At 41.0% G+C, this 12,081-nt stretch overlaps 1 protein-coding gene across 1 annotated transcript in view; it reads right to left on the reverse strand.

Moving 5' to 3' along the window:
* The window catches only part of ODAD1 (outer dynein arm docking complex subunit 1), a 37,100-nt gene that overhangs the window by 12,276 nt on the left and 12,743 nt on the right, over nt 1-12,081 (reverse strand). The window contains exons 5-9 of the mRNA XM_070728799.1: nt 10,756-10,945; nt 7,331-7,453; nt 7,134-7,247; nt 5,781-5,848; nt 1,498-1,685 (exon numbers count right to left, since the gene is read on the reverse strand). Of these exons, the coding sequence (XP_070584900.1) occupies nt 1,498-1,685; nt 5,781-5,848; nt 7,134-7,247; nt 7,331-7,453; nt 10,756-10,945 (683 nt within the window). The remainder of the gene's footprint in view (nt 1-1,497; nt 1,686-5,780; nt 5,849-7,133; nt 7,248-7,330; nt 7,454-10,755; nt 10,946-12,081) is intronic.

Raw genomic sequence — 12,081 nt, forward strand, 5'->3', positions numbered from 1 at the left:
TTGGAAAAGAAACCCCTGTAGCCGAATTAGCCCCATCTAAAATCATTGCAGTTTATGAACCAGCAACAATACCAAGCTTTTAATCCAAAGGCCTCTCCAATTCATCAGATAACAGAATATTCATTTTAAACAACTCTTACAGTGTTTCTAAGCGCCACCATTGAAGAGGTCTTCGCCCATTTCTTAAACAAACTTCATCTAAGATCTGTACAAGTGAATGAAACCTGCATCTTTTTTTTCACCGCACCTTTTAAAATCCACATGTACATTTAAAAACAGACCACTAAACTGTCTAAAGTTTTTCTGACAATCAATTGCCCTTGCTTTACAGCCTCCTGTGCCAGAAGTAAAAAACAAGTGAGTAAATAATTCATAATGGTCACATCACTGTTTATATGTTGGTCCTTTTTAGCCAGTTTGTTGTTAGTTTTGAAGTTTTAACTTTCAGTGCCCAATATTTTATTTTATATCCTGTTGCAAGCCACTCAGAGTCAAAAAAATACAATGAATGAATGAATGAATGAATGAATGAATGAATGAATGAATGAATGAATGAATGAATGAATGAATGAATATCTTGCTCCCTGATGTGAAGTTGGCCCCAACCCTCCTGTCTTTCTACAAAGGCCTATAATATCTCAGAGGCTCCCACAAAGAAGGAGTCAAGGTACTCGCCAAAGCACCTGAGAGTAGAACAAGAAGCAATGGGTGGAAGTTGAACAAGGAGAGAAGCAACTTAGAACTAAGGGCAAATTTCCTGACAGTTAGAACAATTAATAAGTGGAACAGATTGCCTCCAGAAGTTGTGAATGCTGTAACACTGGAAGTTTTTAAAGAAGATGTTGGATAACCATCTGTTTGAAGTAGTCTGGGGTTTCCTGCCTAAGCAGGGGGTTGGACTAGAAGACCTCCAAGGTCCCTTAAAACTCTGTTGTTGTTGTTGTTGTTGTTGTTGTTGTTGTCATTATTATGTGGCTGTGCCAGTTGGCCTGGGCCCCCAGTGAGGGGTTAGCACAATGAAGGTGTTTGAGTAATAACAGATCCCACCTATCCCCCTCCACCCTCATTCCAACCCCCACCCTCGTGTGTCTTTGGTTATAAAGTTTGATTTTAACACATTATATTTTAGCATATATGTATCTGTAAAGCCACCCAGAATGGTGGTAAGATGTGGTAAGATGCAGACAGCCAATAAATTTTATAAATAAATTATTAAATAAATACGAATATTTAATACTTTTAACCTTTGAACTTCTTTAGATGGTTATTTATGGCATTGCAAGTCACTTGATAGTGAGATGGGCAGTGTATAAATTTAATTTTTTTTTAAATGGCCGGCTTCAAGTAATGTAACAGGGGCAGTTACCCAGACGGTTCAATGCCTGAACCTCTTGCTTTTAAATCAGTGCAACCCTCCTGGATCTACAGCCGTGAAGTCACCTTCCCCTGCTAAAGGTGGAAATCTGCAAGCCAATCCTATTCACAATAAATACACACGTTTCTTTGCCTTGGCCTTCAATGCTTCTTCAGTGAACGTCCTTTCCTGCAGCTTGATATTGACGAATTCAGACATGCGACGGTCATTCTCCAGGAAACGCTCCAATTCTTTCATCTCAGAGACATACTGCTTTAAGTCCTTCTCTGCTTTGTCCTGCAGCTGGCCCAAACGGGCATGAGCTTCATCCCTACATTTATCCCAAAGAAGAAATAAGGGCAAGATTTCAGAGGCGGTCAGAACCAAGATGCAAACAAGCCGAAAGCACCTGTGGGCCAGAAAGCTCCTTCTAACTTTAGCCCAGCACTCTTTTTATTTTATTTTTATTTATTTATTTATTCATTCATTCATTCATTCATTCATTCATTCATTCATTCATTCATTCATTTATTCATTTGTCCAATACATAAATACATAGGAAGAAAATAGACATGTGATAATATAAAAGAGGGTGAAAGTGAACTTAGAGGAGAGGAAATATGAAAGGAAGAGAATATACAGTGGTACCTCGAGATACGAGTTTAATTCGTTCCGGACCTGGGCTCTTAAGTCGAGCAGCTCTTATCTCGAACGACTTTTCCCCATAGGAATTAATGTAAATAATTTTAATTGGTTCCAGCCCTCAAAAAACTCACAAAGTTAGTCTAAATTATGCAGAAAGACATGTTTTTAATGAAGAAATGTACATGTACATATAAATGAATAATGAAGTTTCGTTCACTTAACTTGTAAACTTTCTTAAACTTTTAAATTTACATATGTTCAACTTCTCTGCCACCCAATCCTGTAGGACAGAGGTCCCCAACCCTTTTTGCACCAGGGACCGGCTTTAAGCGATCAAGAGAGGAATGGGTGAATGAATGGACGGAGGATGGGAAGGAAGGAAGGAAAGAGGGAAGGGACAGGAACAGAGGAAGGAAGCAAGGAAACTTATGAAAGGGGAGAGTAAGAGAGGAATGAGTGAAGGGAGGGAGGGAGGGAAGAAGGTGGGAAGGAGAAAGAAAAGAAGAAATAGAGGAAGGGAAGGTAAAAGAGAGAAAGAAAAAGAGCAAGAAAGAAAGCTGCAAGCCCCCCCCCAGCCCCCCAGGCCGGCTGCAACCTTTTAAAACACGTGCGCCGCTTCGCAGCTGTCTCCTGAAGCCGAACGGGAAGTTAGCGTTTGGCTTCAGGAGACAGCTCCTTGGCGCTTGTATCTCGAATTTGAGCTTGTAAGTAGAACAAAAATATCTCTCCCCTCCCAGCTCTTATCTCGAGTTGCTCTTAAGTAGAGCAGCTCTTATGTCGGGGTTCCACTGTATAAGATAGGTGAAAGAAAGGAAAGACAATTGGACAGGGGACAAAAGGCACACCAGTGCACTTATGTACGCCCCTTACTGGCCTCTTAGGAACCTGGAGAGGTCAATCGTGGAGAGTCTAAGGGAGAAGTGTTGGGGGTTAGGGGTTGACACAATTGAGTCTGGTAATGAGTTCCACGCTTCGATAACTCGATAGTTGAAATCATATTTTTTACAGTCAAGTTTGGAGCGGTTCGTATTAAGTTTGAATCTGTTGCGTGCTCTTGTGTTATTGCGGTTGAGGCTGAAGTAGTCATTGACTGGTAAGACATTGCAGCATATGATCTTGTGGGCAATACTCAGATCGTGTTTTAGGCGTCGTAGTTCTAGGCTTTCTAGGCCTAGGATTGTTAGTCTATTTTCGTAGGATATTCTGTTTCGAGTGGAGGAGTGAAGGGCTCTTCTGGTGAAACATCTTTGGACATTTTCAAGGGTGTTGATGTCTGAGATGTGGTATGGGTTCCAGACAGATGAGCAGTACTCTAGGATGGGTCTGGCAAAAGTTTTGTAGGCTCTTGTGAGTAGAGTGAGCGCAGGCTGAATACCTGGCATCTCTAATTAAAAAGATTTCTGTTAAATTTAAACCACAGCTTATCCAGCTTGGGATCTTTCACTTAGATCAACTGATGAAAGTCCGCTTGGGTGGAAAAAAATAAAAGGGGGGAGGTTAGGGAAAGGAATCGCTAATGCCAATGAAATGAGCTTTATTCAGCAGACTGAGCGTTTACTTCATTGGTATGGGCACTCGTGCATGTGCGATACCATGTGCACACGTTCTTTTGGCACCCGAGGGAAAAAAGGTTCACCATCACTGTTTTACCGTAGAATCACGGAATAACCCTTGCGGGTTTTCTCGTCTAACCCTCTACTTGAGCAGGAAACTCTATCACCATTCCGGACAAAGGCTGTCCAATCTCTTGTTGTAAATCTCCCATCTGTCACTTCTTGTCCCACCCTCAGGTACTTTGCAGTGTAGATCCACCCCTTTTTTCTATGACAATCCCTCAAGAATTGGAGGACTATCATGTCACCCTTAAACCTTCTCTTTGCTAGACATATCATCTTTGTTGTTCTTCTCTGAACTTTTTCTAGAGTCTCAACATTTTTTTTAAGTGGACCGCTTAAAAAGTCTGAAGCAAACATCCTAAAATCTGAGCAGTCCATTAAATAAAAAATACAAGGTGGGAGAATAATAGCTTATCCCACCCAAAAAGAGAAGGCATATATATTTATAAATAAATAATAAAAGGAGAAGGCCTCTGGCCCATTGTGGTGCTCAGTGTGAGAAAGACAGCAAGAACTGAGCCTTACTTCTGCTATATATAGGACTTCTTGCATTTTTACCCTTTGATACTTGCTATATTTCTTCTCATTGGCTTCTTTAGTTTTTGCTATAAACACATGGATCATGTCATGAATCACAGAGTACAAGCACAGGCACCGGAAATTAGTCACAGAAACATCAAAATGACAAGTTTGACGTGATGCCATTGTACATGTAACAATTAAGCACTTGAATTTGGACATCTCTGATTAATGCTGCAGATACCCAGGCCTGCTAAGTTTGTAGTTCTAACTCTTAGCTGGGAATCAAACTAGAGTCAACCACTTCTAAGAACTCAAGAATGCTGATTCCTAGCTTTTCCTATTGTATTATATTGTTAACCTAAGTATTCTGAGATGGATTAGGAAAGGAATAATAGAAAGCATCAAATGTGAGACTATACTCTGCCCCTAACTTCTAATTAATTGAGATTGGCTTCACTAATCATGCTGAGCCATGATATGCTTACCCAGGTTTACAAAATAAGCCACAATTGGATGGATTCTAAACCAAATCACAATTTGCAAACCACAATGGTTGTGTTTTATACATGCATCGTACGATTTAAAACAAACAAAATGGTAAAAAGTTATGGCATTTATATAATTACTTACAAAGTACATCTAAATTATACTACTGTAACCAAAATATCTTTACAATCCCTAAAGCATATCACAACTTTTGAGCACCTCTAATGTTTGAAACTTGAAAGCTGAAAAATTTGACATGCCCTAAATTGTATACCCTCGCTCAGTTTCTAGTTCTTCTATTTATGGAAAGGTGATAAATCCAACAGTAATGGACTAAAAACCTTAGACTTCGTAATTTAGTAAATCAGGTATCAGAGATAAGGTTGCAATGTTCACATCACCTTTAGCCAAAGTCACAATGCAAGGTTGTATTTGGAAGCCTGCATGCTGGTTATATTGTATGTTAACATCTTAGAAACATAGAAACATAGAAAATTGACTGCAGAAAAAGACCTCATGGTCCATCTAGTCTGCACTTATACGATTTCCTGTATTTTATCTTGGGATGGATCTATGTTTATCCCAGGCATGTTTAAATTCAGTTACTGTAGATTAACCGACCACGCCTGCTGGAAGTTTGTTCCAAGCATCTACTACTCTTTCAGTAAAATAATATTTTCTCACGTTACTTCTAATCTTTCCCCCAACTAACCTCAGATTGTGCCCCCTTGTTCTTGTGTTCACTTTCCTATTAAAAACATTTCTCTCCTGAATCTGTTTTAATTTCTGGTTTTAATGAGCACCACTTAGGGTCACTTCAGATGAGATAGGCAGCTGTATCAATCAATTAAGTAAAGTGTAAGTTACAGATAAAAGGGAAGGCAGCATTTGATTTGAGCAGCAATCATGAACTAGTGCAGGGATCCTCAAGCTTGGCAACTTTTAAGACTTGTGGACGTCAACTGTCAGAATTCTCCAGCCAGCTATGCTATGCTGGCTGGAGAATTCTGGGAGTTGAAGTCCACAAGTCTCAAACTTAAAAGTTACCAAGTTTGAAGACTTCTTAACGAGTGGAAGTATAAATGCTTTGTAATATAAGACCACATCTAGATCCAGGGACAGGGCCCCACAGCGACTGAGCACTGCTTTCCTCTAACCTTGCATCATAAGCTGCAGAGGAGGTGCTGACCACGTTAATGATGGTTTTACGAGTCTCCAGCAGTTCCTGAGAAAGAACAAACAAAGAAAACCTTTGTTGCATTATCATCCTGCACAAAGGTCCCATATCCTTTTTGAAGCCCAGTCATTGGACTTTCATTCTCTCTAAAACATTCTCACCTTCAACTTAGCAACACACCTATTTGCACATTTTTCTTCCTAATTTCCTTATTCCTAAACTCTGACGAATCTCAAAAATGAAATTGGGCTTGATGATTCTCTAGGGTGCAATTCCACAAGCATAAATGCAGCTTTAAGTTGTGTTTGGGGAAAATGTGCAGCAGCATCAAAAGCTGCAGGTTCTACGTCCATGAAAAAAGTCAAGAAATCCATTTATTTGTTAATGTTTTCATTAACAAATAAAACAAGGTAATCCTCTCCATGTAATTTCATACATATGCAAACACCTTACATTTCAGAAATTCTACAAAAAGTTGGTGGCTTTTGTAGAAAAATACAAAAAGTTGTATACAGTGTTCCCTCGATTTCCGCGGGGGATGCGTTCCAAGACCGCCCGCGAAAGTTGAATTTCCGTGAAGTAGAGATGAGGAAGTAAATACACCATTTTTGGCTATGGACAGTATCACAAGCCTTCCCTTAACGCTTTAAACCCCTATATTACCATTTCCCATTCCCTTAACAACCATTTACTCACCATTATTACTGGTACTCACCATTGAATAAGACACTTAGTGATCCTGATATTTATAAACATAATTATTTATTAACAATAATTATTTTTTTGGTTATTTATTTGCAAAAATTATTAGTTTGGCGATGACGTATGACATCATCGGACAGGAAAAACCGTGGTATAGAAAAAAACCCGCGAAGTATTTTTTAATTAATATTTTTTGAAAAACCGTGGTATAGGCCATTCGCGAAGTTCGAACCCGCGAAAATTGAGGGAACATTGTATACAAAAAGCTGTATTTATGACAGAATAGTATGGACAAGGTTTTTAACAGCAAATGTATGCAGAACCCAACATAACTCAAAGCATCAAAGTTTCATTGTTAAATTATGTTCTCAGCTTTATAACCCAAAATAACTTTCCAAACTGCATTTTTAAGTCCATGATTTCCTATTTGCCAATTTGGCAGCTCAGTTTTAAGACACCGAAATAGCCAATCACACCTTTCCATTCTGGACAAAGGTTCTTGCTAAGCAACTGAATCCGAGAATTCTCTAACAGAACCGCATTGTCTTATAACAGGACTCCAGTCTTCCTTGAAATTCTGTTAACCAAGAATCCCAACAAGTTCAACACTTTTCTTTTATATTCATGTTACCTCCTCCAATTCTTTATGTTGCTGTTCAAAGTGATCATGTCCAACTCGAAGAATATCTAGATCCTCACGTAGTTGTGAATTCAAGACAAGTTGAGAACTGAATTCAGAGGTGATCTGGAAATAAAGAGCAGATTGAAGAAAGTTTAGATCGCCCACAAATTCTGGCACCAAATCTGGGTATTTCTGACTACATTTACCTTATTTAGTTGGTTTTCTACTGTCTGAATCTTTCTTTGCAAATGGGCTCTCTGTTCCTGTATCATGCTGTCACTGCCCATCACCTGCTTCCGGTCAGTCATACGCTTCTCCCAAGTTTCGATCTATTAATAACAGGAGTGGAAATTACGGTAGTTAATGGAAGTGAAATGCAGGTTAGTTTCAGACCTAGGAAAATAGATAATTTACTCTCACATCTTTTGCTCTAACATTTGATCTTGGGCTCTAAATGCTAGCCCCTGCTGCCTTCTTCATCCCTATATTTAACCCAGGGGTCTAAATCTTAATTCAGTTACTCTTGCACCAATTTCAAATTTTCTGAATGTGAGAGGCATCTGGAGAAAAAAAAAAATAGACATAAGAACCTAAGAAGAGCCATGCTGAATCAAGCCAAAACCCATTGAGTCCAGCATTCTGTGTCCCATAGTGGCCCACCAATTATACATGGGGATCTTGAGTAGAAAGAGAAGGCAAGACCCTCCCTTTCCCTTGACCCCCAACAAATGATACTCAGGGGGACCCTGCCTGCGTTAACCAACATAGGCGGCGCATGGACATCCGTTTCAATAACCACCGATAGACTTGGCATCCATGAGTCTGTCTAATCCTGCCTTGAAGCTATCAAAGCTGACAGCTGTCACGACCTCTTCTGTAAGTGAATTCCATAAACCAAGGACCCTCTGGGTGAAGAAATATTTCCCTTGATTTGTCCTCATTTTCTTACCTATGAGCTTCAGGGAGGGCCCCCTTGTCCTAGTATTGTGTGATAAAGAAAATAATTTTTCTCTATCCACCTTTTCTACCCCATGCATGATTTTATACACTTCGATCAAGTCACCCCTTAAACGCCGTCTTTCAAGGCTGAAAAGACCAAGGCGCTGCAACCTGGTTTCATAAGGGAGGTGCTCCATTTCCTTGATCATTCTTGTTGCCCTTTTTAGCACCTCTGGCAGTACAGGGAGTTGTGAACATATGACCATAATGAAGCCTGCCCATCACAGTCTTATATCATGATGGTCATAAAACAGGTCAGTCATGCAACCAAACCCCTATTTTACGTTTTTTTTTTGGCAACAATTGTTAAGCATGATTTGCTGAAATCCAGAAGTCCCGATTTTCAACAAATCTGTTATGAAATGCAGTGATATGATCACAGAAGGCAGCAAAGAATCATAAATGTGTCCGTGTTGCCAAGCCTTCAAAGTTCAGCCATGTGACCATAAAGGGGGCTGTTGGAACTTCAGATCTAAGCCATAAGTCCCTTTTTGGGTCAGCCTAACTTTGAACAGTTTATTTTTATTTATTTATTTTATTTATTAATCAGATTTGTATGCCGCCCCTCTCCGCAGTTACTAAGCAATCAGTCATAAGTTGAGGACTACCTGTATTGTTTTTCCCTAAAGTAGGAAGATTATACCATATTTTTTGGAGTATAAGATGCATCCCCCCCCCACACACAAAAGAGGCTGAAAATTTTGGTGTGTCTTGTATTCCGAATATAGCCCCATCCAACTATCAGCCCCCATCCTTTGGCCTCCATGCTTCCTCTTCCTGGTTGCCACAAACAATGGCTTGTGTTTTTGGGCTCTGTGCCTCCACTCCAAAAGCTCCATTTGAGAGCCATCTAAGTCTGCGGGGATCGTAAAAGCACATTACGACTCCTCACCACCTCCGCATATCACCTTTTTCATTTATTTATTTATTGGATTTCTATGCTACCCCTCTCCGAGGACTCGGGGCAGCTGTCACTGCCTTTAGGCCTCCGCACACCTCGTTTTTGACCTTTGTCGTGTTTTCGCGTGGTGATAAGCAGCAATGTGCATTGGCAATTCCCGCAGCCTTGAACAGCTCTCAAACGGAGCATTTGGAGATTGAAAACACGAAGCGCAAAGCCAGCGGTGGCCTACGAGCCGGAACACTAAATTGCGCTCACCGCCGCGGCTCATAAGTCCTTGCGGGACCAGTGCAATTTTGCTGCTGCAAAATTGCGCATGGAGCTGCAGATAAAATCCTGCTAAAACACAGGCGCAAATCTGCTGCCTCCACAGGTGCAGCAGCAAAATTGTGCTGCTTCCTGAAGAACTTATGAGCCGTGGCAGCTAGCACAATTTAGTGTTCCGGCTCGTAGCTCACCGCTGCACAAAGCCATCCGGAACAGCCGCTGCCTTGTCTTACCACTTCTATTCTTTGCCTGTTTTACTCACTGGAGTTCCCTCCAACGATCAGCTGTGCTCTTGAAACTGCTTAGCAGCCTCAATGTTCACATGCTCACAACCAGCGAACTAATGTGCTGAAGCTGACCAGACTAAGGACACAGAGGTAGAAATTTTCCCACCTTGTTTTCCTGCCCCAAAACTAAGGCATGTCTTATACTCCGAAAAATAGGGCAATTGTTAGACTTCTTAGCAATATGACCAAAGAGCTGATTATTTTAAAAATTGAAAACCCAATACATCAAGTGGATGCTACGTAGCAGACAGCCATCTTAGACATTTCCATACTGTCTCTAGGACCTTGTATCAGCACATGCATTATCTCTTGTTCTTTCATGTCACAACCACATCAATGTTCTAAGCAGGGGCGGATTGCTCCTACCTCCTGCTACCAGTGCGCTGCGCACGCAGCATGGGGTTGCTCATGTGCACATGCATTGCATGTGTGTGCATCCCCAGCATGATTTTGCTTCTGTGCATGCACAGGAAGCAAAAATGTGCCAAAATATTGTGAGAGGATGCACGTAGACGTGAGATTTCAGCCATTTTTTGCTTCTACATATGCACGGAAGTAAAAAAAAATGCTGTTCTTTTGTGAAATTTTGCAAAAAATACCAAAAATTAAAGAAAAAAGGTGGTGGCACCCGAAGGACTGGCACCAGAGTGGTCAGGCGCAAATTGCACAATCTGACAATCTCTACCAGCGTGCAGTCGCCTACAACACTGGAAGCTTGGCGGGGCCCAGGGGAAGAGCATTCTCTGTGGCGGCCCCGGCCCTCTGGAACCAACTCCCCCCAAAGATTAGAATTGCCCCCACCCTCCTTGCCTTTCGTAAGCTGCTTAAAACCCACCTCTGCCGTCAGGCATGGGGGAATTGAGACCTTCTTCCCCCTAGACCTTTACAATTCTATGCATGGTATGTATGTATGTATGTTTTGTTTTTTATATTAATGGGTTTTTAATTGTTTCTAGCATCAGACTACTATTGTACACTGCTTTATTGTTGCTGTTAGCCACCCCTAGTCTCCGGAGAGGGGCAACATACAAATCCAATCAATCAATCAATCAATCAATCAATCAATAAATAAATAAACCCATCCCTGATTCTAAGGTCCCAGAATCCTAGCTCTCCAACCTGCTGCTTCATCCCATTTTAGAAAAATAAATCTTGGTCTTATCCTATCTCTCTATACCTCCTGATCAAGCCGAGTTATCCGCTTTTTTTCTTTCGTGATTTGTTCCTTCACTGCATCCCGTTCAGTCAATAAGGACCGGAGAATTTCACTTTGGGCTTGTTCCTTCTTCTGGTTGGCGTGGCCCTCAGCCACAGTCTGTTTGTATCGTAGGTCTTCATTCTCTTTTTCCAGGCGCTTGACCTCAACCCTGTCCGGCAGAAATGAAGTGTGGATTTTCAGAGGGGGCAGAATAGCGCGGATACATGCAGCCCGATGGGCAGGAACAAGATGCTCCTGGCCGTGATGATGGTGAATTTTGGTTGGTAGTGGTGGCAGCGCCAGTTTGGGAGAGTTTGCGGCACAGGGCAAGGAAAGATTAGAGGGCTATGAACTTGCAGCTGAACATGTATTTCACAAATTATGAATGAGGACTAAAGAGTAAATGGAGATTCAGGTAAAATGTGCATTTAAAAGACAGCCAGTTTGGACAATCCACCCTAATATTTGCTTTAAGAAATCTGTGACCATAATTGTCTGGGGCAGATGTGACTGTTGGGATAATAGGCCTTGTCACCGTAAAATAAGCAGGGGAAGTAGAAATACATGATTCCCTTTAAAGTTGGTATAATTTTTGAATGCCTAGATAGAAAACCAGGAAGGGGTGGGGTAGTCCACATGGCCACATGGTATTAAATAAAAGCAACTCATGCGCATTCACAATGGTCAAGTATACGTTGCTAAGAATATAGCAGTTGTCATGTGCATCAGCAGTTGTCATGTGCATCAGTGTCTGGATCAGCATATAAAGAAGGAAAAGGGAAAGAGACTGGTTTTTTTTAAAAAAAATGTTTCAATTTCTGGTCAACTTTTGGGAGAATCCATGAAGTAAGGCATATCCAGACAGTTTCAAAAGCCAAAGTCGGAAATGAGAACTCAAAAGATGGAAGTCAAAGAATGCGTGTAGGGTGTCACTGCTAACGAAAAAAATATGAGGCTAAGAAAGTATGAAATTATGCTGGACTGGAAAATAACAAGGTAAGAAATCAGCTACTCAGCTAAAACATTTAAACTGGAAATAAACAACATGGATATCTGAGGGAAATTAAACTACAGTAGTACCTCTACTTAAGAACGCTTCTACTTAAGAATTTTTCTAGGTAAGAACCGGGTGTTCAAGATTTTTTTTGCCTCGTCTTAAGTTAACATTTTCTACTTGAGAACCTGAGCCCGGAAAAATTTCCCAGGAAATTTGAGAGCGGCTTGAAGGCCGGGCCAGTTTCCTGCCATTCCCCCTTTAATCATGGCCATCTCGGGCTTTTCTGGGCTGCCAGAGGAGCCTTTCGG

The sequence above is a fragment of the Erythrolamprus reginae genome, chromosome Z (genome assembly GCF_031021105.1).
Source record: "Erythrolamprus reginae isolate rEryReg1 chromosome Z, rEryReg1.hap1, whole genome shotgun sequence".
NCBI classification, from domain to species: domain Eukaryota; kingdom Metazoa; phylum Chordata; class Lepidosauria; order Squamata; family Dipsadidae; genus Erythrolamprus; species Erythrolamprus reginae.